The sequence below is a fragment of the Zasmidium cellare genome (assembly GCF_010093935.1).
Source record: "Zasmidium cellare ATCC 36951 unplaced genomic scaffold M409scaffold_4, whole genome shotgun sequence".
Lineage (NCBI taxonomy): Eukaryota > Fungi > Ascomycota > Dothideomycetes > Mycosphaerellales > Mycosphaerellaceae > Zasmidium > Zasmidium cellare.
In genome coordinates, this window is record NW_022986948.1 from 652,648 (window position 1) to 675,757 (window position 23,110).

Genomic DNA, 23,110 nt, shown 5'->3' on the forward strand with positions numbered 1-23,110 from the left:
AGGGCGGGGCGGATACGGAGCCGGCGGGAGTCGTCGTTTGAGGCGCGAGTCATGCAGCCCTCTTCGAGCTTCAACCTTCGAACACATCACGCTTTCCTTCTCAAACCATCAACATGGCACTGGTCGACTACTCGGACAGCGAAAGCGAGACAGAATCGAGGGCTGAGGCGCCGAAGCAGACAGCAGCAGCAAAGCCAGCTTTCCAAAAAGCAGCGCCTGGCAAGATTGCAGTCTCTTTGCCATCACTCAAGCCTGAGCCGGGCCAGAAAAAGGACGAAAGCGCCGATGGACCTCCTGCGAAGAGAGCGCGTACCGGTGGGGCCTTCAGTGGGATCAACAGCTTCCTGCCAGCACCCAAGAAATCAGGCGCCAATGCCCCAAAACCTGGGATCAGTCTAAAGACGAGCAGCGAAGCCGCATTCAGTCGTAACCCGCCTCCTCAAGCGCCGATCGAAGAAGATGTGTCTATGAGCAGTGGCAACGGGGAGAATTCGTTGCCAGAAAAGACAGAATCTGCGGAAGAGCCAAAGTTGGTGCGGAAGAACACTCGTTTTCTACCTCTCAGTGTGTCGAGCAAGAAGAAAAAGAAGCCAGCGAACAAGCCACCCCCAGTCACCGAGCGAACTGAAAGCGCGAGTAATGGGAAGCATTCAGATATGGCAAGAGCGGCAGCAACGAATGTGGCGAAGGAGAAAGACCCCGAACCTGCTCCGAAGCCGAAGAGGTCTCTGTTCGCGATGAATCAGGAAGAACAAGCTCTCCCCGTATCCTCTAGCACGGGCGATTATAAGCCCCTAATAGCAGAGGAAGGCCGTGGCTACCTGCCCGAGGAAGTGCAACAGACCGCGAACACTCAATCACCTGCAAATCCAGCATCGTCAAACCCCAACTCGCTCGAAGCCGTTGCGGCCGATATGAACCTCACCCCAGCGCAACGACGTCAGCTATTCGGTAGGCATGGTGGCAAAGATTTCAATGTCGCGCACTTCAACTTGGACTCTGAGTACGCTGCAAATGAACAGATGCGACAGGCTGGCGAGGTTATCGAACATCGTGCGGTCAAGGCTGTGGCGCCAGGCAAGCATAGCCTTCAGCAACTGGTCAACAATGCCCGCACACAACAAGAAGCACTGGAGGACAAGTGGGGAGAAGGAAGGCGAGCAAGAGGTGAAGGCGGCAGTAAGTACGGCTGGAGTGGGTGATTCGCGAATGGCACACTCTTGTGCACCCTTTTCCCCTACGGCTCATGTCTTCAAGACACCGGAACTTCTCGAAGGCCCGATACATTCACAGGGCAATAAGACAAGACTAGCCAGCGCTACCTGGTATGTTCTACTTTCGCTTTGTCGACTGTCTCTGCTGCCCCTCCAGCCTGTCTATGTCCTCTTGCTCCGGATCAACAGACTTCAAACCTACCATCGCCTCCCATCCCTTGCAACACAACCACACAAGCATGAAGACTTCCACCACCGCAAAGCTATTCCTAGTCCTTGCAAGCTGCCAGTACTTTACTCCCGTAGAGTCCACCCTCGTCACATACGTCAACAACGGCACCAGCACGATCGTGGATTGGCAGACAATGGCTGCTTTGCCTGGCCGTCCAGTGTGGATGGTCAAAGTATCGTACTACAACAACACACCAACTCAGACTCAGAAATTCTGAAGCAAGACAGCATCAGCAACCACGAGCAGTATTCGCCGGTCGATCAAGACGAGCTCAGTGCAAGGCCGTCGTCAGAGGCGACGGCTGTGCTACGTGATACATCATGACACTGCAATTTATCGATTTGAGGGGCGACGTCTATCTGTATGGGACTGTGTTCAGTGCCACGTGTCTGTCGTGGCAGGGAAGACGCGTGCTTTAGACTTCTTACCCTCGATAACAACACAACTTGCTCCCCATCTGTCTTTCTTCTTCTCAACTCATGGCCGCGTTGATCTACTAGTTTTGAAGATGGCCCAAAACAAACATGCGCTTGCAGAAGTCGACCCGAGTATCCAGTCTAAGCCGAGTGCTACCTCTAGACGAGTCAAGCACGCGAAGGTGAAGGGCGGAAAAGATCATATGCCAGAGGTACATGTGGTCGAGCACTCGGTATGTTAGCATTGAGACCGAAGAGCCATGAGACCCGACAGGGTAGGACGGTTTTGTTACTGCACGTCTGCGTTACGAGTACATATGCACGAACAAGGAATGGTGGTACATGCCCGACAAAGGTGAGTACAGTGCGATGGTAGACGTCCATGTAGCGATTGCAGTCGGCGGGGCATCGCATGCGAATACATTGCTCAAGAGAATGAAACTCCACAACAAGCTCTGAAGTGGAAATACGACGATCTATCACAGATCTATGAGGGGCTAGCAAGCCAAGATGAGGATCAAGCGATCGAGACGCTGCGCCGTATACGAGCCGGACACCAGGTCGAGTCCATTCTGCGGCACGTTTCGCAACGGCACGATGAACCTGAAATGGAGAGGCATCGACGTCTTTTTCTTACAGCACTCGCTCAATCGACTGCAGCACTTGACGACATAGTCAATGTGGCCTCGTCAGTCTTGATGGACGTGTCAACAAGGGTCAATCTACCCCTATCGCCGAAGTATGAGCACCTGAAGAATACCCTTGTCACAATGGGGGACCTGCACAAGATTCTCCCTGGCGCCCCAAGCCATGGATTGACAAATCGAATTGCCGACGGCACGGTACGTTCGCCCATGTTGCCCCGTCCCCTGAGACTGATCGCGTGAATGGGTGTAGAACGCTGGTCCAATCTATTGGGTGCCAGCCTCGCCCTGGACATCGATGACTGACAACGACGAGGCGGTATCACACCTGGTATCCTTATTCTTGTGCTTTATAAACCCTTTCTGGAGGCTTGTTGAAGAAGATGCGTTCCTTCGCGCGATGCGAAGCCGAAAGCATTCTGTCTATTGCTCACCATTGTTGGTTCATTCGATCTCAGCCTGAGCGTCACTGTTCTCGGAGATTGACGAAGCGTTCGCAGTCCCTGGCAAGATGCTTTCTCGTGGGGAGCACTTCCATCGGGAAGCCTTACGCTTGTTGGAGCTCGAAGACCAGAAAGCAACGATCACCAACCTCCAGTCCATGCTGATCATTGGAGTGGAATCAGCCAGACGCGGCAAAGACAAAATTGGGCTGGATCTAGTCTACCGCGCAGGTGCTTTAGTCAAGTCTTTGCCAGAGCCTGTCAGCAATTCTGACCCTGTCGCTGAGCTACTGGCTACCAGAGTCAGATCATGTCTGGTCTCTTCCGTGGTCTGGTTGAACTTGGCCTTCATACACGCGCTGTGTCGCGATTCGGATACAATCTCGTTCAAAGTACAAGACGGAATGATCGATATTCCAAGACTCTTGCCAGATGTGACAGCTCACTGGACAGGATTTTCATTGAATCGAGAACCTCTGCCGCTCAGAATCAACCTTCTGCTACATCAAAGGACCAAGCTTGTGCCGATAATAGCGGATCTCGTTCGTCCCTATGGATCTACGAGAACCAACAAGCAGATTCTCGACGACGCCAGTGCCGTGGCATGGAGACTTCACGAGTGGCACGAGGCTCTACCAGACGATCTGGTCTATTCAAAACGGATGCCTTCGCCTCTTCTTGAGTTTCAGTGAGCACTTCCAACCATGCCCACGACCAGCGACTAAAATTCGATGCTACTAGCTGCCACTTTGTCGACCTGAACATGGGTCTGTACAATAGAGCGGTCAAGCGACTGTCCGATGCCAGCGATGGTCTTGCAGGGCTGACCGGCTACGAGGACCAGCTCAAAAGCCGGGGTGTCACTTGGGGGCTCAGGTCAGGGACCATCGCACACGATTTCACAGAAGCATACGGGTACAAGATCGTTCCACCGTTTCTCATCCATATGGCCACTGTTGCGACATTGACGCTGCTTCAGTCTATGGAAGTGATGCCGACTATGGCCTCGTCGTCGATACCACACCTTGGCAGCCGAATGTCAGATACTGAGCACGAAGATGTCAACACGAGCTTCGCAGAGTGCTTCCGATGTCTCCTAGCAGCAGGACTACAGGAAATGCATGCAAGAGGCACTGCGCGAATGGTCTACTGCACTGCAATGGAGCTCAAGGTCAGACTCCCCGATTCTGTTCAGCAAATGATCAGCCTCGTGGCAGAGTCGGCGTGGCAGCCTTCAGACTTGCACCAGGTATTCATTCAATCTTTTCATGTGACCGATGGATCACTGACTCTGAACAGCTGAGTTCGACGTATCCAAACTGGGGCATGGGGAATCGTAGCGAAAGCAATATGGAGCAGATGCTGCGAAAGTGGGACGAGTTGGCCATCGAAGATCAAACGTCCATGGCAACCAGCGAGACAGGCGTCGCTGCTGCTGCTTAGCATAATGATATTGTGCTAGATGAAGCTAATCTGCATTGTAGTTTACTTTGCATTGTGAAAGCAAAAATGCCCGTGACAATCTCGTGCTACTCCTTCGTAGAAACAAAGTTTCAGAAGGCCCGATTGCAAATACACCAAACCGGAACCAGGACCTTCTATTGCCGATAGCCCATAGCTCCAATCGAGGAGGCGGGCGGAGCTTGCACTCGCAGCGAGCGCTCAAACTGTGCGCGTATTTCGCCGATGTCGTCAAGATGGAGTCTGCAAGAGAGCGCAGGAAAACCCCTATCCCGTGCGATCAATGCCGCAAACGGAAAGTACGCTGCGATTATTCCAATCCGTGCGAGCGATGTCAGACCTCTAGTCTTGCATGCACGTACACTTCTGTCCGCAAGAAACGAGGACCGAAGCGTGGACGGGGATCTATCGTGGAGCAGTTGAGAGCACAAGGCTATGCAGAGACAGCAGCGGTGGGCAGTGCTTCTTATACAACTCAGCCTGGTCCATTGCCTCCCTCGACGCCAATCACGCCGGCCACGCTTGATCCACTATTGCCGCCATCGAGTACAGCGCTTCAAGCGGAATGGAGCACACCAGGTGATGCCATCGGCAACGACTACTTCTCGTTCGATGACTTCGCTCAGAATGTGCTGGCTTCCTCGAACTGGCCGTTGCCTCAAGGCAGCGAGCCGTGGCGCCAACTGCCTGGCCCTCACGGGTTGAGCTCGGTCGGTACTCCTTCAGCGACAGATCAATACGCCTCGCCGCTGTCACACCTCACCACTGTGTCTTTGCAACAACATGCCTCGGCCAACTTTGAAGCCAGCGAGCTTGCGCAGAGGAGTGTAGAGCTTTTCTTCACGCATATGTATCCAATCTATTCCATCGTGGAGCGGAGAAAGGTCGAAACGCTGATGGAAGATCCTTCTTCGGCGACCAGATCAGAGTCGTGTCTCATGTGGTCCATCTGTGCGATGACGATCATGCACGTCGATAGGTGGCCTGGCTTGAGTTCAGAACAACGAGTTTCTGCGAGTCGCCATTTCATCAGAAAATGTCTTGAAGCGCGATTGGAAGTGGACCTGGCCGAGTCTGCTACGTACAACGATGTGCTGACGTCGCTCTTCGTTGGCATAGCATTATTTGAGCTCAAGTGTCGCAAAGCATCTTGGTTTCATGTGCGCGAGGCGATTACTCTGGCTCATGCCGCAGGGTTGGAGGAGGTCGGTCAGAATGTGTCTCTGACACATGACGAACGTCTGAGGCAACAACGAGCGTATGTACTGCTCTTCATCACAGAGAGAGGGGCATGTGTGCTGGACGAGTTTCCAGTCAGCACGCTCAACACTCCAGACCTTCCGCATGATTCCTGCGCGGACGAGGATCCGTTGATCGCATCCGGCCTTCAGAGTCTCTATAATCTCTTCGCCATGCTGGACTACAATTTCGTCAAGCTTTGGAACGACCCCGCTAGATTTGCATCAACGGACAAGGGCTATCCAGAGTTGGCTGCGCTTCAAGATCATCTCAGGGAGCCCATGGATTTGCATGGCGTGTCGGACATCCAGCGGGCCGACGTGCTGATAACCCAGCAGTGGCTCAGACTTGTCTTCTGGCAGGCTGCTCTGAAGAAAGGGTTGATCACGACTTCCAACACGCATCCAGCGTTCTCGTATGACTATCCGTTGACAATAGCCTCGACTCTCTGTGATATCGTGAAGAGCTTACCCCCAATCGCCATTCAGGTCCATGGTCTCGGCATCGTGAGTACAAGTGTGACCCGGGCATGAAGACCCCAGAGCTGACTTGGAGTAATAGTTTGAAAAGGAGTTCGAGATCGCATACTCCCTTTTAGACACATTGACGTTTTCAAATACCGCTCACGGCATCGAGCACCACGAAAACTTGCGATATCTGCTCCTGAGTTTGTCCGCGGATCCCAGCTCGCGACAAATATATGTCAGGACGCTGGAGAAGAAGATGGGAGGATCAGCAGAGCCTAGAAAGTACCGCAGCCTCGCTGGAGTCCAGTTGCTGCGAGACGATAGCGGCAGTCGGCAGACATCGAGGAGACAATCAACTGCAGTCCTAGCATCGGCCCGTAGATGATGCCAAGCAAAGTTCAACGAACATTGCCAATGCACATGGTATTCTCGTGGAGCGTTGGGGCTCCGCACTACCCCAGAGAATGTATGTCCACTTGGTTCAGATGGTTTGCGCGTGCAGGCACGAATCGCCCAAACTCCATACGCTAGTGCTGCAGACTAGCGGCGTCTGACGGGGCTGTCGGTGAATCTCTACAAGACGGCCAATCGCAGACAAATATCGCTGAATCGCTCGCTCAAACCGAATCCTTCGCTTCTAAAGTGCGTGGAGATGGTGCGTGGAGACCCCAGTACTTTCGAACTCAATGACACCGTCATCTGTGGATATAAGTCGACCGTGAGACCGCAGTCATGGTATGTTTGCGCCATCAGCCACGACAAGAAGTTAATCCAAGCACTTGACGACGACAAACTTTGAGCTTCTTGGACATCATCTAGACATCTCGCCGCCATGGTTGCCGGTCCAGCTGCAAATTCGGGAGGAGGAGACGAAATCTACAAGTCGTTGCCAAACAACTGCCGTCGACAATGGTTTCGTGACCCAGGACTCCGACGACTGAACATTGGGATCTTTCTGACGTTCGCGTCTGCTACCGCCAATGGATTCGATGCATCGTTGATGAATGGCCGTGAGTATCGCAAGATCCATTTCATATCCTTCGAGTCGCTGACCTTGTCCAGTACTTGCTATTCCTCAATTCACTACGGATGTAGTCCAAGACTCCAGCACCAATGTACTCGGCCTCATGATCGCGGCTATCTCGCTCGGTGGGCTTGCGGCGTTAGTCCCAGCTGGCTATGTCAGCGACACGCTTGGCCGCAAGATCTGTCTCGCGATAGGAACAGCAATAATGATTATCGCGAGCATTACACAGGCTTTGACGACCGGTCCTTGGGCTTTCCTCGCCACGAAACTGATTCTGGGTGTTGGCATCGCCTTTATCCTCATCCCAGCGCCAGCCCTCACGACCGAGACGGCACACCCGCGAAGCAGAGGAGCAGTGACAGCATGTTTCCAGACGGCCTTCTACTGGGGAGCTATCGTATCCGCAGCCGCGACCCTCGGCGGTCTCTACATCTCATCGAGCTGGTCATGGCGAATGCCCATCATGCTTCAGATCTTCTTCCCAGGCCTCCAGATCATTGGCTTGATCCTCATCCCGGAGTCTCCCCGTTTCCTCGTGGCCAAGGGCAAGAAAGAGCAGGCATTCAAGATATTATCCAAGTTCCATGCCAACGGCGATGACTCTGATGCATTGGTTGCATACGAATTCGATGAGATTTGCGAGGCTATCCAGCGCGAACAGGACGCAACTACCGGCAGCTCCTGGAAGATGTTCTTCGCAACTCCCGGTAATCGACATCGGCTGTTGATTTGCTTCCTGGTCGGTATCATGATCCAGTGGGCTGGAAATGGCATTGTGTCCTACTATTTAGCCCCGATCCTAAAGTCGGTCGGCATCACAGATCCAAGTCAACAAGCTCTCATCAATCTTGGTCTGCAGATCTGGAACGCCATCATGGCGCTTGGAGGTGCTATGGCGGCTGAAAGATTCGGTCGAAGGCCGCTCTGGCTCATCAGTGCGATCGGAATGCTGTTCGCGTTCTCCATTCTGACAGCACTCTCTGCTGTCTATGCTGAAAAGGGAGATCAAGCTGCAGGCAAAGCGGTCATTGCCATGCTCTTCATCTTCTTTGGCTTCTACGACATTGCCTGTAAGTTCCCACAAAGCTGTGCTGCTTTTTTGACTCTACTAACACCGATCGCAGTCACACCGCTCAGCTTCGCCTATCCAGTGGAAATCCTCCCATACAAGCTGCGCACCCGCGGCTTGAGCGTTACACTCACGACGGTCTTCGGCGCTGGCTTCTTCAACCAATACGTGAATCCCATCGCACTCGAAAAGTTGGCCTGGAAGTTCTACTTTGTGTACATCGGCTGTCTCGTGGTGTTCATCGTGCTCATTTACCTGTTATTTCCAGAGACGAAAGGCCGGTCCTTGGAAGAGATCGCGGAGGTGTTTGATGGTCCTGTGGCCGAGACGGAGGCACATCGATCCGCCAGCGTTGCGTTATCGATTGCCACAGAAGGCGATTTGAAGGGCAGGGTGCTGGAAGAGAAGGTTGTGGCAGCGCACCATGAGGAAGTATAGGGCGAGAAGTTCTCCTCATTACAAGCAGTCATAGAGCCAGAGCAATAGATCTTGCAGTTCGTTGCACGTTCGCAGCCCCACGAGACTTTTCTTGTCGTACTGAATGAAGCTCACTTCGCCTTCTTTCCAGACTCCACCTGGCTCTGGTATTGCAGGGCGTTCGTAATCCTGTTGTAGGCTTCAAAGAGAATCCACAACGGAATTGCGACCCACAGCGCTGCGTTGAAGAAAACGAGGTAGATCTAGAACGACCTATGGTCAGTAAGGTGCGCCATAAGATAGCTTTTGTTTGACCTACCCAGAGGTACATGAAATTGCTTCCGTCCAAATTGGTGTTCCCCGACAACCACTCAGGCGCAAAGGTCATGAAACCCCCATACAGCTCCCCAGTAGCCAATACGACCATCCAAAACCACACGTCGCTCCTCTGCTTCCTGAGGCAGTTGCATATCCACACAGCCATTGGCCCAGCAATGAAGACTGTCAAGAGCTCCAAGCTGATGATGCCCAAATCGCTACCCGCCCATCTCTTATCTGCCTTTGCGTACTCCATCCACAGCTTCGCCAGCGGGTTCGTCCCATACTCTGAGCCATAGATGCGGTTCTTGTGGCCGAGGAAGTACACGTTCGGGGGCAGGTAAGCGGAGACGAAAGGTGGCTCCTTGTTATTCCACAGGCCAGTGTTGGTCGTATATGAGAAGAAGCAGTTGTACAGGTATCCTCCTTCTAGGAAGAAATGGATCAACGCGTCGAACGCGTGCCAGACGAAGAGGATGCGCGTTTTTGTGGAGGCAGTGGTGGGGAGGAGTTGGACGGAGGCGATGTACGCGGCGAGCAGGATTATTACGGTTGAGAGGAGGGAGAGGACGGTGGTTGTACTGATGAAGGACGGTACTTCGGCCATCTTGGGTGAACTGTGGTGGTTGGAGCTAAGAAGAGCGTTGGAGGTAAGTGAATGTTTGGAGGTCTGGTCCGAGCTCAGAGCACGGGCCTCCCTTCGAGGGGACGTCACTTCTTGAACACTATCCCTTCAAAGTCGCAGATTATCATCAGTGCCACACTCAACACTTTACAGTCTATCTGTATCAAGCCACCAGCTATACGGATATGATCGAGGCATTCTTAGGACTACAATGTTGGCCCGGCCTTTGACCTCCCCTCGAAGGATTCGCGACGCTTGTCCGCAATGGGACAAAACAGGTCCTCGTAGCGAGATCGCCTTGATGAAGTAGCAGCAACATGTTCAAACCACCTGACGGTATCCAAGCTTGAGTGGATCCATCAGGAATGAGTCATTGGACTTGGCTCGAAGATATGTTGAAAACCACCAACCTCATCGCTAGAACCGCATCAGGAGCAGGAGAAGGTCGTAGCAACTGCAAACATGGCCTCTACGACAAGCCAAGATACACGCCCTCTTGGATGGAGTGACCGCTCTTACTACCTGGCTATGCGAGATGGCGTACGACTGGCTCTGAGCATCTATTCTCCGGATCACACGATTTCTACAAGTCCTCGTCCGGTCGTTCTCGTTCTGACTCGTTACGGTCGAGCAGCCGTCAAAACACGCTCAGGTCCTCGATCAATCGATCACTGGCTTACGGGAGGCTACGTCGCATGTGTCGTCGATGTGCGAGGTACGACATCTTCGTTCGGTGCTCGCCGAGACGAGTTGGGCTTGGAGGAGCAAGCAGATGCCGAGGAAATTATCGCCCACATTGCTGCTCAGACATGGTGCGACGGCAAAGTGATTGTCTACGGGACATCGTATTCTGGTAACACTGCCGACTTGGCCACAACTCGTAATGCGCCCGCTTTGGTCGCTGCGATCCCCTGTGCAACAGACTTCAACTGGTGGGAGCTTTTCTGGCCTGGTGGAATTGCCAACGACGCCTTCTTTCGAGCCTGGGCTCATACCGTCTACGATATCGACTTTGGAAGACCCTTTGTATATGAAGGTGTCACGAGGGCCAGTGACGAAGCTGGACAGTCCGTCAGCCTAGATGGCCGCACTCGAGCGGAGGACTCTCTCAAGCTGTTCCCTACGTTGCAACCCGTCGATGAGGATGCGGATTGCTCACTTCTGCAAATGGCTTTGCAAAGCCGTGAAGACGGTGGCAGACATTGGACCGCCGATGATTACGCTGCTGTGTTGTATAGAGATGACCGAGGCACGAATGGGCATTGCTACTTCGAAAGCTCTGCTGCGAGTCAGATTCCAGGCGTCATCCGACAAGGCAAGCCAGTGCAGTGGTGGGCATCTTGGACGGATGGTAATACGGCAGATGAGGGAATCAGCCGATTTCTCTCGACGCCAGACATTCCCAGCGTCATTATCATCACTGCGAACAACCATGGCGGCCTTGAACTTGTGGATCCATTTTCCCCAGGCCAGACCGACCCGACGCCCTCTGTCGTGCATCAAACTCAAGACCAAATACGTTTTGCAGAAGAGATATTAAACGGGCGATCGCCTCCCAGATCGATCAAGTACTATGTTCTAGGCTCAGGCATCTTCCGCGAGTCGACAACGTGGCCGCCTGTAGATGCGGAGAACTCTTGCTTCTGGCTGAGCGAGATCAACCAACTTGTGTTGGATCATCCTGTCGCTGGCGTGGATAGCTATTTGGTTGATTCGACAGCAACAGCAGGCACGCAGAGTCGGTGGAACCAGTCCGTGAACACATCCTATGGCGACCGACGCCTTCAAGATGAAAAGCTTTTATGCTACGAGACAGCTCCGATGGACTCTGACGTTGAGATTGTGGGATGGCCAACCCTGATGCTGCAGATGTCCGCACAGACTGAGGATCCCGTCGTGTTCGCATATCTTGAGGACGTTTCGCCACGAGGCAAGGTCACATACATCACGGAAGGTATCATTCGACTCATCCATCGAAAAATTGCTCCAGCAGACGCCTTGCCGTTCGTCCAAGGCCCGTTTCCTCACACATTCTGCAGAGAGGATGCAATGCCTGTCGTACCTGGAAGTGAGATGACGGTCTCTTTGAGGTTGTTTGCAACTGCCGCTTTGATCAGAAAGCGGCATCGCCTTCGCCTCGCCATTGCGGGAGCTGATGTCGACACCTTTCGGCCTACCGTGTCTGCTTCCAAGGAAGAAAGATTTGACATCCGCCGAGGTGGGCCAGACGCGAGCAAGCTGTGCATTCCTCTCCGTCGTAACCTCGATACTTGAATCCAACGACTGAGAGAGGGTACAAGAGTCTGCGGGAAGCCGAGTGAATGATATGGCCGCGCCGTCTGCATTTGTATGGATATCAAAATCTTCCCTGCTTGTTACACCTTGTTCAAATCTAGACTGAGCTTTGCACAGACCGCTCTTCTGCCTTCCGTCGAATGTCAAATCTTCGGCCACCCTCCACACTCAATGCACGCTTTTCAACCTTGCCAGTGGGCGTCCTCTGGATTTCCGCCACAAACTCAATCACCGACGGGACTTGGAACCTCGCCAGGTTCTGAGTGGCCCATTCCCACAACTCCTCCTCCTGCAACTTGCTCCCATCCCTTAGCTTGACTGTCACCTTGAGGTCTTCTTCGGCCTCTTCGCCAAGTCCAGAAGGAACACCATGAGCCGCTGCAAGGACCACTTCCGGGTGCGCCAAAAACTCTTCTTCCACTTCGCTGGCATTGATGTTCTCCCCTCTCCGACGAATGATGTCTTTGACCCGGCCGAGAAAGAAGACATTTCCATCTTGGTCGACCTTGGCGAGATCCCCAGTATGCAGCCATTGGCCCTGAATTGCTGCCAGGGTGCTCTCAGGGTTGTCAAAGTATCCTGAGAACAACCTGTTTGGCCGATCGCTCCTGACTAGTAGATTGCCGGCCGTGTTCGAAGACAGTGGATCACCTTCATCGTTAGTAATACGGATCTCCCATCCCTTCACTACCTTTCCACAAGACCCAGGTACCAGGTCGCCTTGCTGAAAAATGGGCAGACTTGCCTCGACGCTGCCATACAGGGTGACGAGCTTGTGGCCAAACCTCTTCTCGTAATCCTTGCCAAATGATGGATGCAAAGGCACTCCCCACGCTATACGGACATTATGGTCTTGGTCTCGGGACGTTGGCGGCTGTTTGTATGTGAGAGCCAATGTCGCTCCCATGAAGTCGTATACCGTCGCTTTGGTCTCTCGGATGTCGTCCCAGAACCTGCTCGCGGAAAAGCGAGCGGCAATGGCAGCGGTGCAGCTGAGAAGTACTGCGGGAATGACAGTGAGTGCTGTAGCGTCTGCATGAAACAATGGGAAAGGACAATACAGGACATCTTGAGCGGCGAGATTGCGCCCTTCTATGAGCGTGGAGGCCTGTAGGATGAAGTACTCATGGGAGAGTATGCAGGGCTTACTGCGCCCGGTGGTTCCCGAGGTGTAAAGGAACGCTGCCGTAGTCGAGGGTAAGACTGGTGCTGCCATTGCCACAGTGACCGGCGAGGATGTGTTGAAGAGCGCAGACAGCGGCTTATGCGTCGAGGCACCATTCGTGTAGATCTGGCCCAGCTCCACGACGCCGCTTTCTTGAACGTCGTGAAGGAACTCTTCGTCGACCAACGCTACAGATGCCTTGGCTGATGCGAGAACATGTGCCAGAGTCTTGGACTTCAGCTCTGTGTCGACGGGAACCCAGGTAGCGGCGAGTCTGTTTGTGGCGAACCAGCTGCAGATCATTTCGAAGCTGTTACGCATCATGACCAATACGCGATCTCCTGGACCGATGCCGATGGATCGAAGGCCCCCAGCGAGTTGAGCAACAGAATGATCGAACTCCTTGAACGTTGTATCGGATTCACCAAATCGCAAGAACACTCCATCAGGGCTTCGAGCAAGGGCGTCCGAAAAGGCTGTATTGATGTCTCGGATGCTTCTTCCAGCAGATTCTGTTTTCGGAGTCCTGCGTTGTGCGAAGTTGCGGAATGCATTCGCAGCCTCGTCTTCGGCGAAACAGACGCTGGCTACGAAGATCTCGTCTTGGAGCACGGCTTCCATGTGCGGGAAGGTCGCTCGTTCGACACTGCTCTTGTTCGCCCTCAGCGAGACTTCAGGACGCTTGACCAGCTCGTGTGCCAACTCCATCGCTCTACTCCTCGCATCGTCTGCCAGTTCCGTAAGCAAACCCAGCTTGAGTGCTTCCTCAGCGCCGACATATCTTCCAGTGAACAGCAACTCCTTTGCTCTCAGCAAGCCGACAAGTTGTCCAAGTCTTGCAGAAATGCCGCCTGTTACAGCATGCCCGATAGTGACTTCAGGAAAGCGGAATTTTGCTGCTGGACCTCCGATGACAAAATCGGCAGCGAGGGCAATTTCTGCTCCGCCTCCAACCGCATACCCTTGGACCGCCGCTATCACAATAGCCGATGATGAGGATGTCAAGCGAGTGATGTCCTGCAGCTTGTCGAAGGCCCGTCTCAGTTCTGCCGCTGATCCCGTGGCAGGGGCGAGGGTCTCCTTGAGGTCTTCTCCAGCACAGAATGAGCGCTCACCCGCCGCAGTGAGTACGATGATTCGGGACTCAGCGACCTGTTGTCGAAGGGTATCCACTAGTCGATTCAGGAGGTCGACATTGATAGCGTTCAAGGCGTAGGGTCGATTGAGTCTAATCTCGACGATGCCAGGGGCGACCGCTTCAACAAGAACAGTGGTGTTGGCGGAGTCCATCTTAATGCTTCTGTATCTCGCTAAGTATAGGTGAGATCCAAGGTGATGTCTCGGCAGAGGAACGTTCGACGTGAGCTCATGAAGATCTCAAACGAGAAGTACTTAAGCTACGTGCGTGATGAATTGTGTTCAAAGGATGGGCCGGCATACGTCTTTGTTCTAATCCAGTTTTGGAAGCAGGAGAGCATCGTAACGAGCGGCATGGAAAATGGACTAGTGACGATGGGGCTCTCACGTGAGATTTTTCGCCCAACCACGCTTGCCAATTAAATGTTTTGGGGAAGACGATAGCGAGGAGGTCGATAGTGTCACAGAGACGGAGACTCGCGAGTCGTTCATATGGCCAACACTCTGCTCTTAAGTCTGAAGTCTGATGTGATTCTCTATTGAGCTCCTCCTAGCAAATCTTCTGTCGGCCACCATGGCTCTACCATCCCTCAACCGCGAACTTCCACATACGCCCGCTGTTCTAGCTCTCGAAGAAGTAATGAGACGTCTCACCGAACGCAACGAAGTGATTAGGAACTTCTGCTCCCGTCCAGGAGTCCAAGAGGGAAGAAAGATTCTCAACATCGATGCTCAGCACGCCGCAGACAGCCTCACGCAATCAACACTTGTGGGATCTGGTCTTCTCCACGCCTCGCCGCTGGTCTTAACTGACAACGAGGACGGCTCTCTCCTGATTGTCCACCATGTCGGCCGAAAGCTAGCAGGTCACGCAGGGCTGCTGCACGGCGGCGTGGCTTCAATGCTCCTCGACGAAGCCATGGGACGTGCCTGCTTTCCCTTGCTGCCGGAACAGGTCGGGGTGACGGTCCGAATGGAGATCAACTATCAGGCTCCAATACCGCTTGACAGCATTGTCTTGATCAGAGCCCACACGGAGAAGGTGGAGGGCCGTAAGGCTTGGACTGAAGCCACGATCGAAGATCCTGACACCGGTGTCGTCTACGTCAAGGCGACCGGACATTTTGTTCAGCCGAGATGGGCTGTAAGCATGTCGAAGGTGCTTTGATGGATGACAGTCAGACCAGCAGGACGTCGTGACCCAGCTCATCCATGACATCTCGCCAATCCACGCAGACAAGGCCACTATCTAGTTCGAGCCGTCGAGACTTCTCTTCTCTGCGCTGCCACACTTCTCGGACCACGCTCGCGATCGATGTTCGGTTTCCCATGCCAAACGTGGAAGACCAGTCCAGCCATTTCTCGGCGTCCTTCATATTTTGCTCTGTATACGCCTCGACCGCGGCGATAAAGGCGGGCCAAATAGAGAAATTGTTTTGGCTGTCTACTTTGCGAAATTTCATGACCTGTTCCAGCGTGAGAGACACCAATGATTGAACGCTTTTGGGTGGAGCGTTGAATATGTTTCTGTGCAAATAAATCTTCGAGGCAGAGACGAACGCCAGTGTCTGGTAATGCTGCGGCATGTTTTCTGCACGGCCATCTGTTTTCGATTGGCTGGCATGATAGTCATCCAAGAACCCAGTGATTGATCTCAACTCTGGCATTATGTGATCGATGGGTTCTCCGCCTGCGATCTTGTGACCGAGGTATGTGATTCGCGAGATACATTGCAGCACTTCCTTCGAGGCACCGATCGTGAAGCCGAAATCTGGCGCGTCGGGAATGTCGCATGAACCCAGCAAGGTCTTGTGAGATTCGCTGGGCAACTGTTTCGACGTCTGACCGATGATATGGATTATATGCATACTCTGCACCGATGTTTTGACGGACTCAAGTCCCTCCATATCGCTTCGAGTTGTCTGACCAGCGTATTGGCGCCGTGTAGATGCTGTCTCCATTTCGAGGCATTCCCGCTGTAAACTTCGACCAACACGAGCGTAAGAATGGATGCAAAAGTCGTAGCAAACCCCGAGCTCTTGCCCCCAATCCGTGCTAATATCTTTTGGATAGCCTTTTCGTAGTACCGCGTTGCTTGATAGAGCATTTTGCCATCTTTACCGTACAACTCGGACAGATTATACGCCGCATGAGCCAGTAACGCATCGTACAGTGCATGGTCCGTCGAACCCCGGCAGACGAGAGCAGCTGCTGGGTACTGCTGTATCCATGGGTTGAATGGGTGGTCATAGGGCATCATGATCTTTGCGACATGCGTGGTGTAATGATGAAAGAGAAAACGTTCCATGGAAGTCTCTGGCGTTTCCGGACTTCGTAACGATATTGTGGGCGATGCTTGGACGACAGAGAAAGCCGCAAAGGGGCTGTGGACTTTCTTAATCCATGCTGGCATAAGGTCTGCTTGGTTGTTGTCAACCTGTTCGATCAAGTGGTCCACCAGTTCTCCTTCTAGAGGTCCATGATCTTTCCAGGTGAGTCCTGCTCGTGCGTCAGCTCGGAGTAGACAACGGGCTACTGTTGGCGAGACACTACTGCAGTCTATCGTGCTACGCCCGACCAATGCCCCTGCCTCAGGTGAGTTTGGCTTTACCCATACCCAGCAAGGTGCATAGCCACGACAGGAAACGCCGAGTCTTGAGCATTTGCGGCATGTTGGCCGCGAGCCGTCACACTTGACCCGGCGAGCACGGCTAAGGATTAATCAGACTGTGCGGTCACGGCAACATGTCTGGTATATCACTGCGACGTCACACATACCACGTCCAGCACCCCTGTTCGATCAGATTAGCTTTCTCTCATGAGACTGGGCGTGAAGGCAACGAACGGTCAATGTCCTACTCCTCATGTCCAGGTGTAGCGAGCCATCATACCAAGTTTGGATTGAATCTGATGAGACTCCCAGTGAGAGCAAGAAGCAGCTGAGCAGGTGAAGTCGACGGGGCCAGATTGCGATCGGCATTGGACTTCCTGTATGAGGTTAGGCTGAGACTAGTCCAAAATGGGTTTGTATGGAAGTCGAAAGCGAGCTGCTTTTCGCGACTTCACTCTGTCATCGATCGAACACTACTATGTCGAGCGCTAACGAGTCACACTGAGCTTCGTGGCGGCAACGCAAAGGTCAGGGTGAAGTCGCTCGAAACACTGCAGAAAAATTTGAGTCCAAACGAGGGGCGGAAGGCATTCATGATTCACCGTTGCTCTCAATGCTCTACGCTTGACAGTCGTCTATTAATCCTCTACCTTTGTAGCAAAACGATAAGCTCCCCGTTGTCCCTCTACCCAGGGTTGTCCATATCAGAGTGTCAACATGTCAACCTCTTCGACATCTGAGCATGTTCAGCCCACGAGCAGAGGTCCAACTCCTTCAGGCATAGTCCAATTGGCTAACAAGAGCTCTCAATTGGCAAGTAAAATTGGTGACAGATATCCAGCTCAAGACAAAAAAGAATGATTCGTACTCGTTTAGGCTTGTACGACCTCGCTCGACTGATCAGCACAACAACCGGGCTTGCGTGACATCACGAAGTGGACCAAGAGCCTTGGCTCAGCGCGATATGCAAGACGAGGGATGTTGACTGGTATCACGCGTTTTCGTGCTTTTGCTATCTCAACCTCTCAATCGAAAATTAGACTATCGTTACGCAGCCCAAAATGAGACTCGCCGCAGCGACAGCATTGATGCTATACACATTCGCAGCAGCAAGTGCCGGACAGACCCCTTCATCGACTAAGCCGCAGCATCACGAAGATGCTTTGCAAGCAAACTACACTTCTCCTCTAGGCGTACAGTACATCAACCCATCAGAGAGCTACGACGTCACGGGCCCCTACAGCCTCTTATCAATAGCTGGCCCAACACTTTACATCGCGGGGGTTCGCGGTATTCATCCCTCGAATAGCACACTCGCGGAGACCGGATACTCTAGGATCCGACTTGCGTATGAGAATATGGCGTCTTTGGCTCGATCGGCGGGTAGTGATTTGGTGAGCGCAGTTACATGCTGAAGAATCTACTGCCAGACCGCTGACCTTGTAAGGACTCGTGCGTACGACTGGTGGTATACGTATCAGACATGTATCGCTATCGTCCCATCGTCAACCAGGTCCAGCAGGAACTCTGGGCGGAGTTGAATAGTACTGGCAAATTGCAGTTCCCACCAAGGACGATCATCGAATCACAGAGATTGAACGACGACGATATTGTTGAGGTTGAGGGGACGTTTTGGCTAGGCTGAGTGTACGAATACTACTCCGTTGTCTTTGTATCAAAGATCGACGCCCCCTTCAACTTCAACGCCGGGCATGCGTCCTTCGAGAAACTCTCTCGCCATTTCACAAAGTGGCATCCATTCGACACCTTCGTGTTTGTTGATGTGCTCGATGATCCTGTCAAAGTTTCAGCTATCCAGCTCATATAGATAAAGAGAATGATTGAGTTACTCACCTCTCATGCATCAGGATATTCTGAGGCTTCCCACTAACTTGAGGGTGTATACTCATGGGAAAGATAAAAGTATCATACTCTCGATAGCCAAAGTCGAATTGCTCTATCCAAAGCTTCTCGACGACATGGGGGTCAACGAAGCCTTGCGCTCCTGGTCTGCCAGGGATGGGTTGGAGAGGAGGCCAGTCGTCAAGATGCCTACCAGACTGCAGTCAGCACGCTATCACCTGCCATAGACGGCATTGCCTCACCAACTCGCCGGGATCTCAACGACTTTACTGGGTCTCAGCTTCGTCATAGGTGTCATCCACGCATCCGCCGAATCCTTCGCATTCGTCTCGACCCAATTCTCAGAGCTGTCCGGTGTAAAGTAGGGCTGGAGATCATGGTGCATGAAGGAGTGGTCGTAACTTGAAGTACAGATTAGCCTCGAATCTCACCTATATTCTTACTGCCCGAAGGAACTTACAGAATACCGGCCTCCTGCAGTTGAGGAATCAACTCCTTCGAGGTCGACCACGCTGGTGCCGTATACCCGATAGGCTTCTTGCCGCAGAACTTCGTCAGGACATCGATCGACTTGGTGAGGACGTCCTGTTGCTGATCGGCAGAAAGCTGAGAGACAAATTCGTGCGTATAGCCATGCAGGGCGAGCTCATGGCCTGCGTCTCTGACTTTGGCCAGTTGGCGAGGGAAAGACTCGATGCTATGGGCTGGCGTGAAGAAAGTTGCCTGTCGATGAGAATGGTTAGATGAGTGGTGCATGTCGATGCCGACAGAGTGTGGCTAACCTTGATGTTGTACTTCTCGTATAGCTTGAGGAGGCGATCGATTCCCACGGTCGCACCGAATACTCCACGAGACACGTTTGTTGGATTCTGTGGCGAGCCGTCACAAGTGTTGATCCAGTTTGCCACGGCGTCGACGTCGATGCCATATCCTACAAGGACTCTCTTCTTGCCCATGTCGTCAGAATAAAGGGGTTTGTGCCAGGTAATGATTCGCCGGAGTCGTGATGTTTAGGATCTTCTGAAATACGATACTTGATCTGTATCATGTTGTCGATAGTCCGCCCGCGCGATCGATTATCAGTAAGATGTCCCCGCTTGTTGATCGGCGTGCTTGCCCGGCGGCGAAGCTATCAAACGACTCGAGTGCCTGAAATCGAGTGAGAAGTACTGCTTCTATCAATCCATCGTCTGTGTTCGTCATTCGTACAATCTAACATACATCCCGTTTCCTGAAAGCCCAACGCTAAGTCCCTCAAACCCTCCCCAAAACGCCAACATTCTACGACGACCATCATCTACGGCCGCCAGCTTTCCAAATCAAGGCCACAAGTGTCCATACGCTTCTGTGCAAACTGCCCGTATAGATCCGTCCAGATCCAATCTGCGTCCTTGTTCTTGGGCCGCGCAGCCACCTTGTCCGGCCAAGGCACCTCATACTCTGGTCCAGGCAGCTTTGGGTCTGAGAAGCGGATGTACGCCACGTCCGATACGAAAGCTTCCTTGTTGAATTTGTGTCCAACATCGTGGAGTGTGCCCACAGAACGGATTAGAGCGCTCTTTTCATCTGACGACGCGAGAAGTATCGTGTCGTTGAACATGGATGCCAGGTACGTATCGTTGAATCCACTCATCTCAGGTGTTGCGAGTCGCTTCGTCAGGTCGGCGTACGTGGCTTTCGAGGGCGCAAGTAGGAAAATGTCCTCTGAATGGACTCCGTCATTCAAATGAGTGTCATGGAGCATAACGAACGGCGCACTTTCCGTGAATCCGAGGATAGCATCCAGTGGCTCGGAATCGAGGAGCAAGCCTGGCGTTTCAACTGCGAGGAGGCGATCAAAGTCGCTTTGCAGGGCGTATGCACTAGTAAGAGAGTACGTCTCCTCCCCAGCCTGGTTGAGGATGGGTTCAATTGGGTGCAGTTCAACGTGGTATCTTCTCGCTGCGAGCTTCAGAAGCCTTCGTGTGCTCCCCAAGTAGGGATCTGCGTCCGTCTCGGCCTTCTTTTCTTGAGCCCATGCTTTAGGGAAGAGCAATACCCTCCTGGCCGGAGACTTCATGATATGTAGGTCCGCCAAAACCATGATCGCGTTGCAGACATCGTGATGGTTGCTCACGAGTTGGACATGAGCCAGTCTCCGCCAGTTGATGTTCGTGCCGGCGCTGTGCACGTCCCGGTCGAAGTCTGTGTACGCAACTCGCCCTCCATTCCTGCCGAATAGCCTCGATGGTTGGAATTCTTGCTGTGTAGGTTTTTGATCATCTGGATTTCCTAGTGAAGGTGGAGCTTGTGGTATTCGAGGTTGTATTGCGACCTTGAGTCCTTTGACCGTCTGTTGCTGGATCACATAGCCGGAGAGGAAGAGCAAAGCCGTGAAGACGAACACGACTGCCGATGACACCACCACTGAGAGTTGCGATTGCGATAGTAGTATCCTTGGAGGCATGCTGGTATGTAATATACTGTCTTGGAATGCTGCATGTGATTTGCATGTGGCAAACCGAATTGATGTTGACTTCCAGCCGATAAAGCGTCGCCACAGCAACAATCTCGCGCTCATGACTCGTGAAGATTTCCTCTCAAACATCGTTATGAAGACATCCATCTGCACAACTGCACGCGCAACATGGCCCATCAAGCAGACGCGAAGCGCGCCCTCGACGAGCGCGGCTACCAAGGCGTCCTAATCCGTGGCGACAACCCACTGAAGCTCTTCGAGAAACCCGTTCGCGACCGCATCGTCGACTCGTACTACTGGAAGGAGCAATGCTTCGGCCTCAACGCCGCCACTCTACTCGATCGCGCCGTCGAGCTCACCTTCATAGGAGGTACATACGGCATCGCGCAGAAACCCACACCGTTCCTCTGCTTGGCCTTCAAGCTGCTTCAGATCACTCCCGACCGCGAAATCATTCTGTTCTACCTCGAGCACGCGGGCGAGGAGTTCAAGTACTTGCGCGCTCTGGCCGCGTTCTACATTCGACTGGCGTGGGAGAAAGACGAAGAGGTCTACACAACGTTGGAGCCTTACTTGGCCGACTTCAGGAAGCTGAAGAGGAGGACCAGAGAATCCTGGACTCTCACACACATGGACGAGTTCATCGACGACTTGCTGGTGAAGAGTAGAGTGTGTGCGACTACGTTGCCAAAGATCAATCCCAGGACATATTTGGAAGACGAGGGCAGGCTTGAGGAGCGGATCAGTCCTCTGGGCGAAGAACTCGAGGAGTTGGATCGAGATGACGAGGATCAGGGCGAACGTAGTGAAGGGGAGGTCGAGGAGGTGGAGATCAATGGCAATGGGCACCAAGATTCGGACGGGCGACAATCCGGCGAGGATGATGAGATGAACGATGCGGACTGAGAGAATGCTCGCAACCAGATCTTTACGCCAACCGCTGTGTGAGAAATTCGGCTACCATCTCGTACCCTCTTTGGTACTCTTTCTGGACTTCAGGCCTATACAAATCGCCTCGTGCACTCAACCACCCGTGCACCATATTCGAGAAATGGACGACCTTGAATTCGGTGCGCACGTGTGGCTTGAAGTGTGCGTACGTTTCTTTAGGCTCGTCTTTGGAACAGAGCGCGAGAATGGGCCTCGCGACCTTTTCCGCCACTTCCTTCGCTGGAAACCCAGGATGCAGCTCCACGCAGGCCCCGAACGGTGACTTCAAGTCAAGCAAGAAGTTCGCGACATAACCGCCCCAACAATACCCAAGCAGGCCCCACTGCTGTATCCTGCTATCATCGGCTTGTAATCTTTGACGAAGGCGAAGCACCTTCTCGACTGTCTGCTCGGTGTTGCCAGGCCCCTCGCAGAAGTCATCCAAGGCTTTATCGTTGACCGGAGGCTCCTTGCCAGAAGCATCCGGCATCGGCATCCATGTCATCGGCGCAGGATTTTCACCGAAGAAATCAGGCATGAAGACTTTGTATCCTTGCGATGCGAGAAAGTCGGCGCCTTGAAGTATTTGATACGAGTAGCCAAAGACATCGTAGATGATGAAGAGGGCTTTCGTCGCGGTCTCCAGCCCGCTGCAATCTGGACAGGCTATGGTCAGAAGCCACCAAAACCGAAACGACGCGAGAGCCTACATATTTTGAATCCATCGACTTCTACAAACTGGCCTTTCGGCTCATACGGCGGCCCGATAATCCGCGGTGTGGTACAACAGGCATATGAAGGACGGAACGAAGAAGACATGGTGGGACAGGAAAGAGAGAGCGCTGCCTGTCTGCTGATCGCACGTCGGCGTCTTCGTCATATAGACAACCAGATTCCTTCCCGTGGCTGAGCCCTGCCTGCATGTTGCTGGAGCTACTGCCCTGGTCCGTTTAGCGAATTAGCCTTTTTTCTTTTTTTCGCCAGACCAGTCAATCCGTTGAGGACGAAAGACCCGGTTGGCGGGTACCGCTCGCCTGGCTTGCTGGCTGCGCGAGCGAGCGACGAGGAAGAGGATCGCT

General features: G+C 53.1%; 13 protein-coding genes across 13 annotated transcripts; 7 read left to right on the forward strand and 6 right to left on the reverse strand.

Moving 5' to 3' along the window:
- Nucleotides 1-113: 113 nt before the first annotated feature.
- M409DRAFT_63416 (uncharacterized protein) lies at nucleotides 114-1,202 on the forward strand (the record flags this gene model as incomplete). Its single annotated transcript, XM_033815591.1, has 1 exon — nucleotides 114-1,202. One exon carries the CDS (start codon nucleotides 114-116, stop codon nucleotides 1,200-1,202), a length of 1,089 nt encoding a protein of 362 aa, XP_033672754.1.
- A 3,444-nt stretch (nucleotides 1,203-4,646) lies between these two features.
- M409DRAFT_18098 (uncharacterized protein) lies at nucleotides 4,647-6,501 on the forward strand (the record flags this gene model as incomplete). Its single annotated transcript, XM_033804354.1, has 2 exons — nucleotides 4,647-6,155; nucleotides 6,211-6,501. 2 exons carry the CDS (start codon nucleotides 4,647-4,649, stop codon nucleotides 6,499-6,501), a joined length of 1,800 nt encoding a protein of 599 aa, XP_033672755.1.
- A 447-nt stretch (nucleotides 6,502-6,948) lies between these two features.
- On the forward strand, nucleotides 6,949-8,650 carry M409DRAFT_35751 (uncharacterized protein; the record flags this gene model as incomplete). The annotated part of the gene is made up of 3 exons (XM_033810438.1): nucleotides 6,949-7,126; nucleotides 7,179-8,213; nucleotides 8,268-8,650. The coding sequence occupies 3 exons, from the start codon at nucleotides 6,949-6,951 to the stop codon at nucleotides 8,648-8,650; spliced, it is 1,596 nt and encodes a 531-aa protein (XP_033672756.1).
- Nucleotides 8,651-8,760: 110 nt separating this feature from the next.
- M409DRAFT_50493 (uncharacterized protein) lies at nucleotides 8,761-9,554 on the reverse strand (the record flags this gene model as incomplete). The annotated part of the gene is made up of 2 exons (XM_033811552.1): nucleotides 8,761-8,892; nucleotides 8,949-9,554. 2 exons carry the CDS (start codon nucleotides 9,552-9,554, stop codon nucleotides 8,761-8,763), a joined length of 738 nt encoding a protein of 245 aa, XP_033672757.1.
- Nucleotides 9,555-10,034: 480 nt separating this feature from the next.
- Nucleotides 10,035-11,846, forward strand: M409DRAFT_18101 (uncharacterized protein; the record flags this gene model as incomplete). The annotated part of the gene is made up of 1 exon (XM_033804355.1): nucleotides 10,035-11,846. One exon carries the CDS (start codon nucleotides 10,035-10,037, stop codon nucleotides 11,844-11,846), a length of 1,812 nt encoding a protein of 603 aa, XP_033672758.1.
- A 118-nt stretch (nucleotides 11,847-11,964) lies between these two features.
- Nucleotides 11,965-14,322, reverse strand: M409DRAFT_35775 (uncharacterized protein; the record flags this gene model as incomplete). The annotated part of the gene is made up of 1 exon (XM_033810441.1): nucleotides 11,965-14,322. The coding sequence occupies one exon, from the start codon at nucleotides 14,320-14,322 to the stop codon at nucleotides 11,965-11,967; it is 2,358 nt and encodes a 785-aa protein (XP_033672759.1).
- Nucleotides 14,323-14,743: 421 nt separating this feature from the next.
- On the forward strand, nucleotides 14,744-15,337 carry M409DRAFT_18103 (uncharacterized protein; the record flags this gene model as incomplete). Its single annotated transcript, XM_033804356.1, has 1 exon — nucleotides 14,744-15,337. The coding sequence occupies one exon, from the start codon at nucleotides 14,744-14,746 to the stop codon at nucleotides 15,335-15,337; it is 594 nt and encodes a 197-aa protein (XP_033672760.1).
- Nucleotides 15,338-16,027: 690 nt separating this feature from the next.
- On the reverse strand, nucleotides 16,028-16,841 carry M409DRAFT_18104 (uncharacterized protein; the record flags this gene model as incomplete). Its single annotated transcript, XM_033804357.1, has 2 exons — nucleotides 16,028-16,668; nucleotides 16,787-16,841. The coding sequence occupies 2 exons, from the start codon at nucleotides 16,839-16,841 to the stop codon at nucleotides 16,028-16,030; spliced, it is 696 nt and encodes a 231-aa protein (XP_033672761.1).
- A 1,000-nt stretch (nucleotides 16,842-17,841) lies between these two features.
- M409DRAFT_18105 (uncharacterized protein) lies at nucleotides 17,842-18,425 on the forward strand (the record flags this gene model as incomplete). Its single annotated transcript, XM_033804358.1, has 2 exons — nucleotides 17,842-18,174; nucleotides 18,228-18,425. 2 exons carry the CDS (start codon nucleotides 17,842-17,844, stop codon nucleotides 18,423-18,425), a joined length of 531 nt encoding a protein of 176 aa, XP_033672762.1.
- Nucleotides 18,426-18,455: 30 nt separating this feature from the next.
- Nucleotides 18,456-19,599, reverse strand: M409DRAFT_18106 (uncharacterized protein; the record flags this gene model as incomplete). Its single annotated transcript, XM_033804359.1, has 5 exons — nucleotides 18,456-18,576; nucleotides 18,635-18,832; nucleotides 18,886-19,044; nucleotides 19,104-19,366; nucleotides 19,426-19,599. 5 exons carry the CDS (start codon nucleotides 19,597-19,599, stop codon nucleotides 18,456-18,458), a joined length of 915 nt encoding a protein of 304 aa, XP_033672763.1.
- A 341-nt stretch (nucleotides 19,600-19,940) lies between these two features.
- M409DRAFT_18107 (glycosyltransferase family 8 protein) lies at nucleotides 19,941-21,089 on the reverse strand (the record flags this gene model as incomplete). Its single annotated transcript, XM_033804360.1, has 1 exon — nucleotides 19,941-21,089. The coding sequence occupies one exon, from the start codon at nucleotides 21,087-21,089 to the stop codon at nucleotides 19,941-19,943; it is 1,149 nt and encodes a 382-aa protein (XP_033672764.1).
- A 240-nt stretch (nucleotides 21,090-21,329) lies between these two features.
- On the forward strand, nucleotides 21,330-21,869 carry M409DRAFT_32175 (uncharacterized protein; the record flags this gene model as incomplete). Its single annotated transcript, XM_033810249.1, has 1 exon — nucleotides 21,330-21,869. A coding segment is annotated over one exon (540 nt), but the record flags the coding sequence as incomplete, so codon positions are not given.
- Nucleotides 21,870-22,029: 160 nt separating this feature from the next.
- Nucleotides 22,030-22,850, reverse strand: M409DRAFT_18109 (uncharacterized protein; the record flags this gene model as incomplete). The annotated part of the gene is made up of 2 exons (XM_033804361.1): nucleotides 22,030-22,688; nucleotides 22,742-22,850. 2 exons carry the CDS (start codon nucleotides 22,848-22,850, stop codon nucleotides 22,030-22,032), a joined length of 768 nt encoding a protein of 255 aa, XP_033672766.1.
- Between the last annotated feature and the right edge of the window lie 260 nt (nucleotides 22,851-23,110).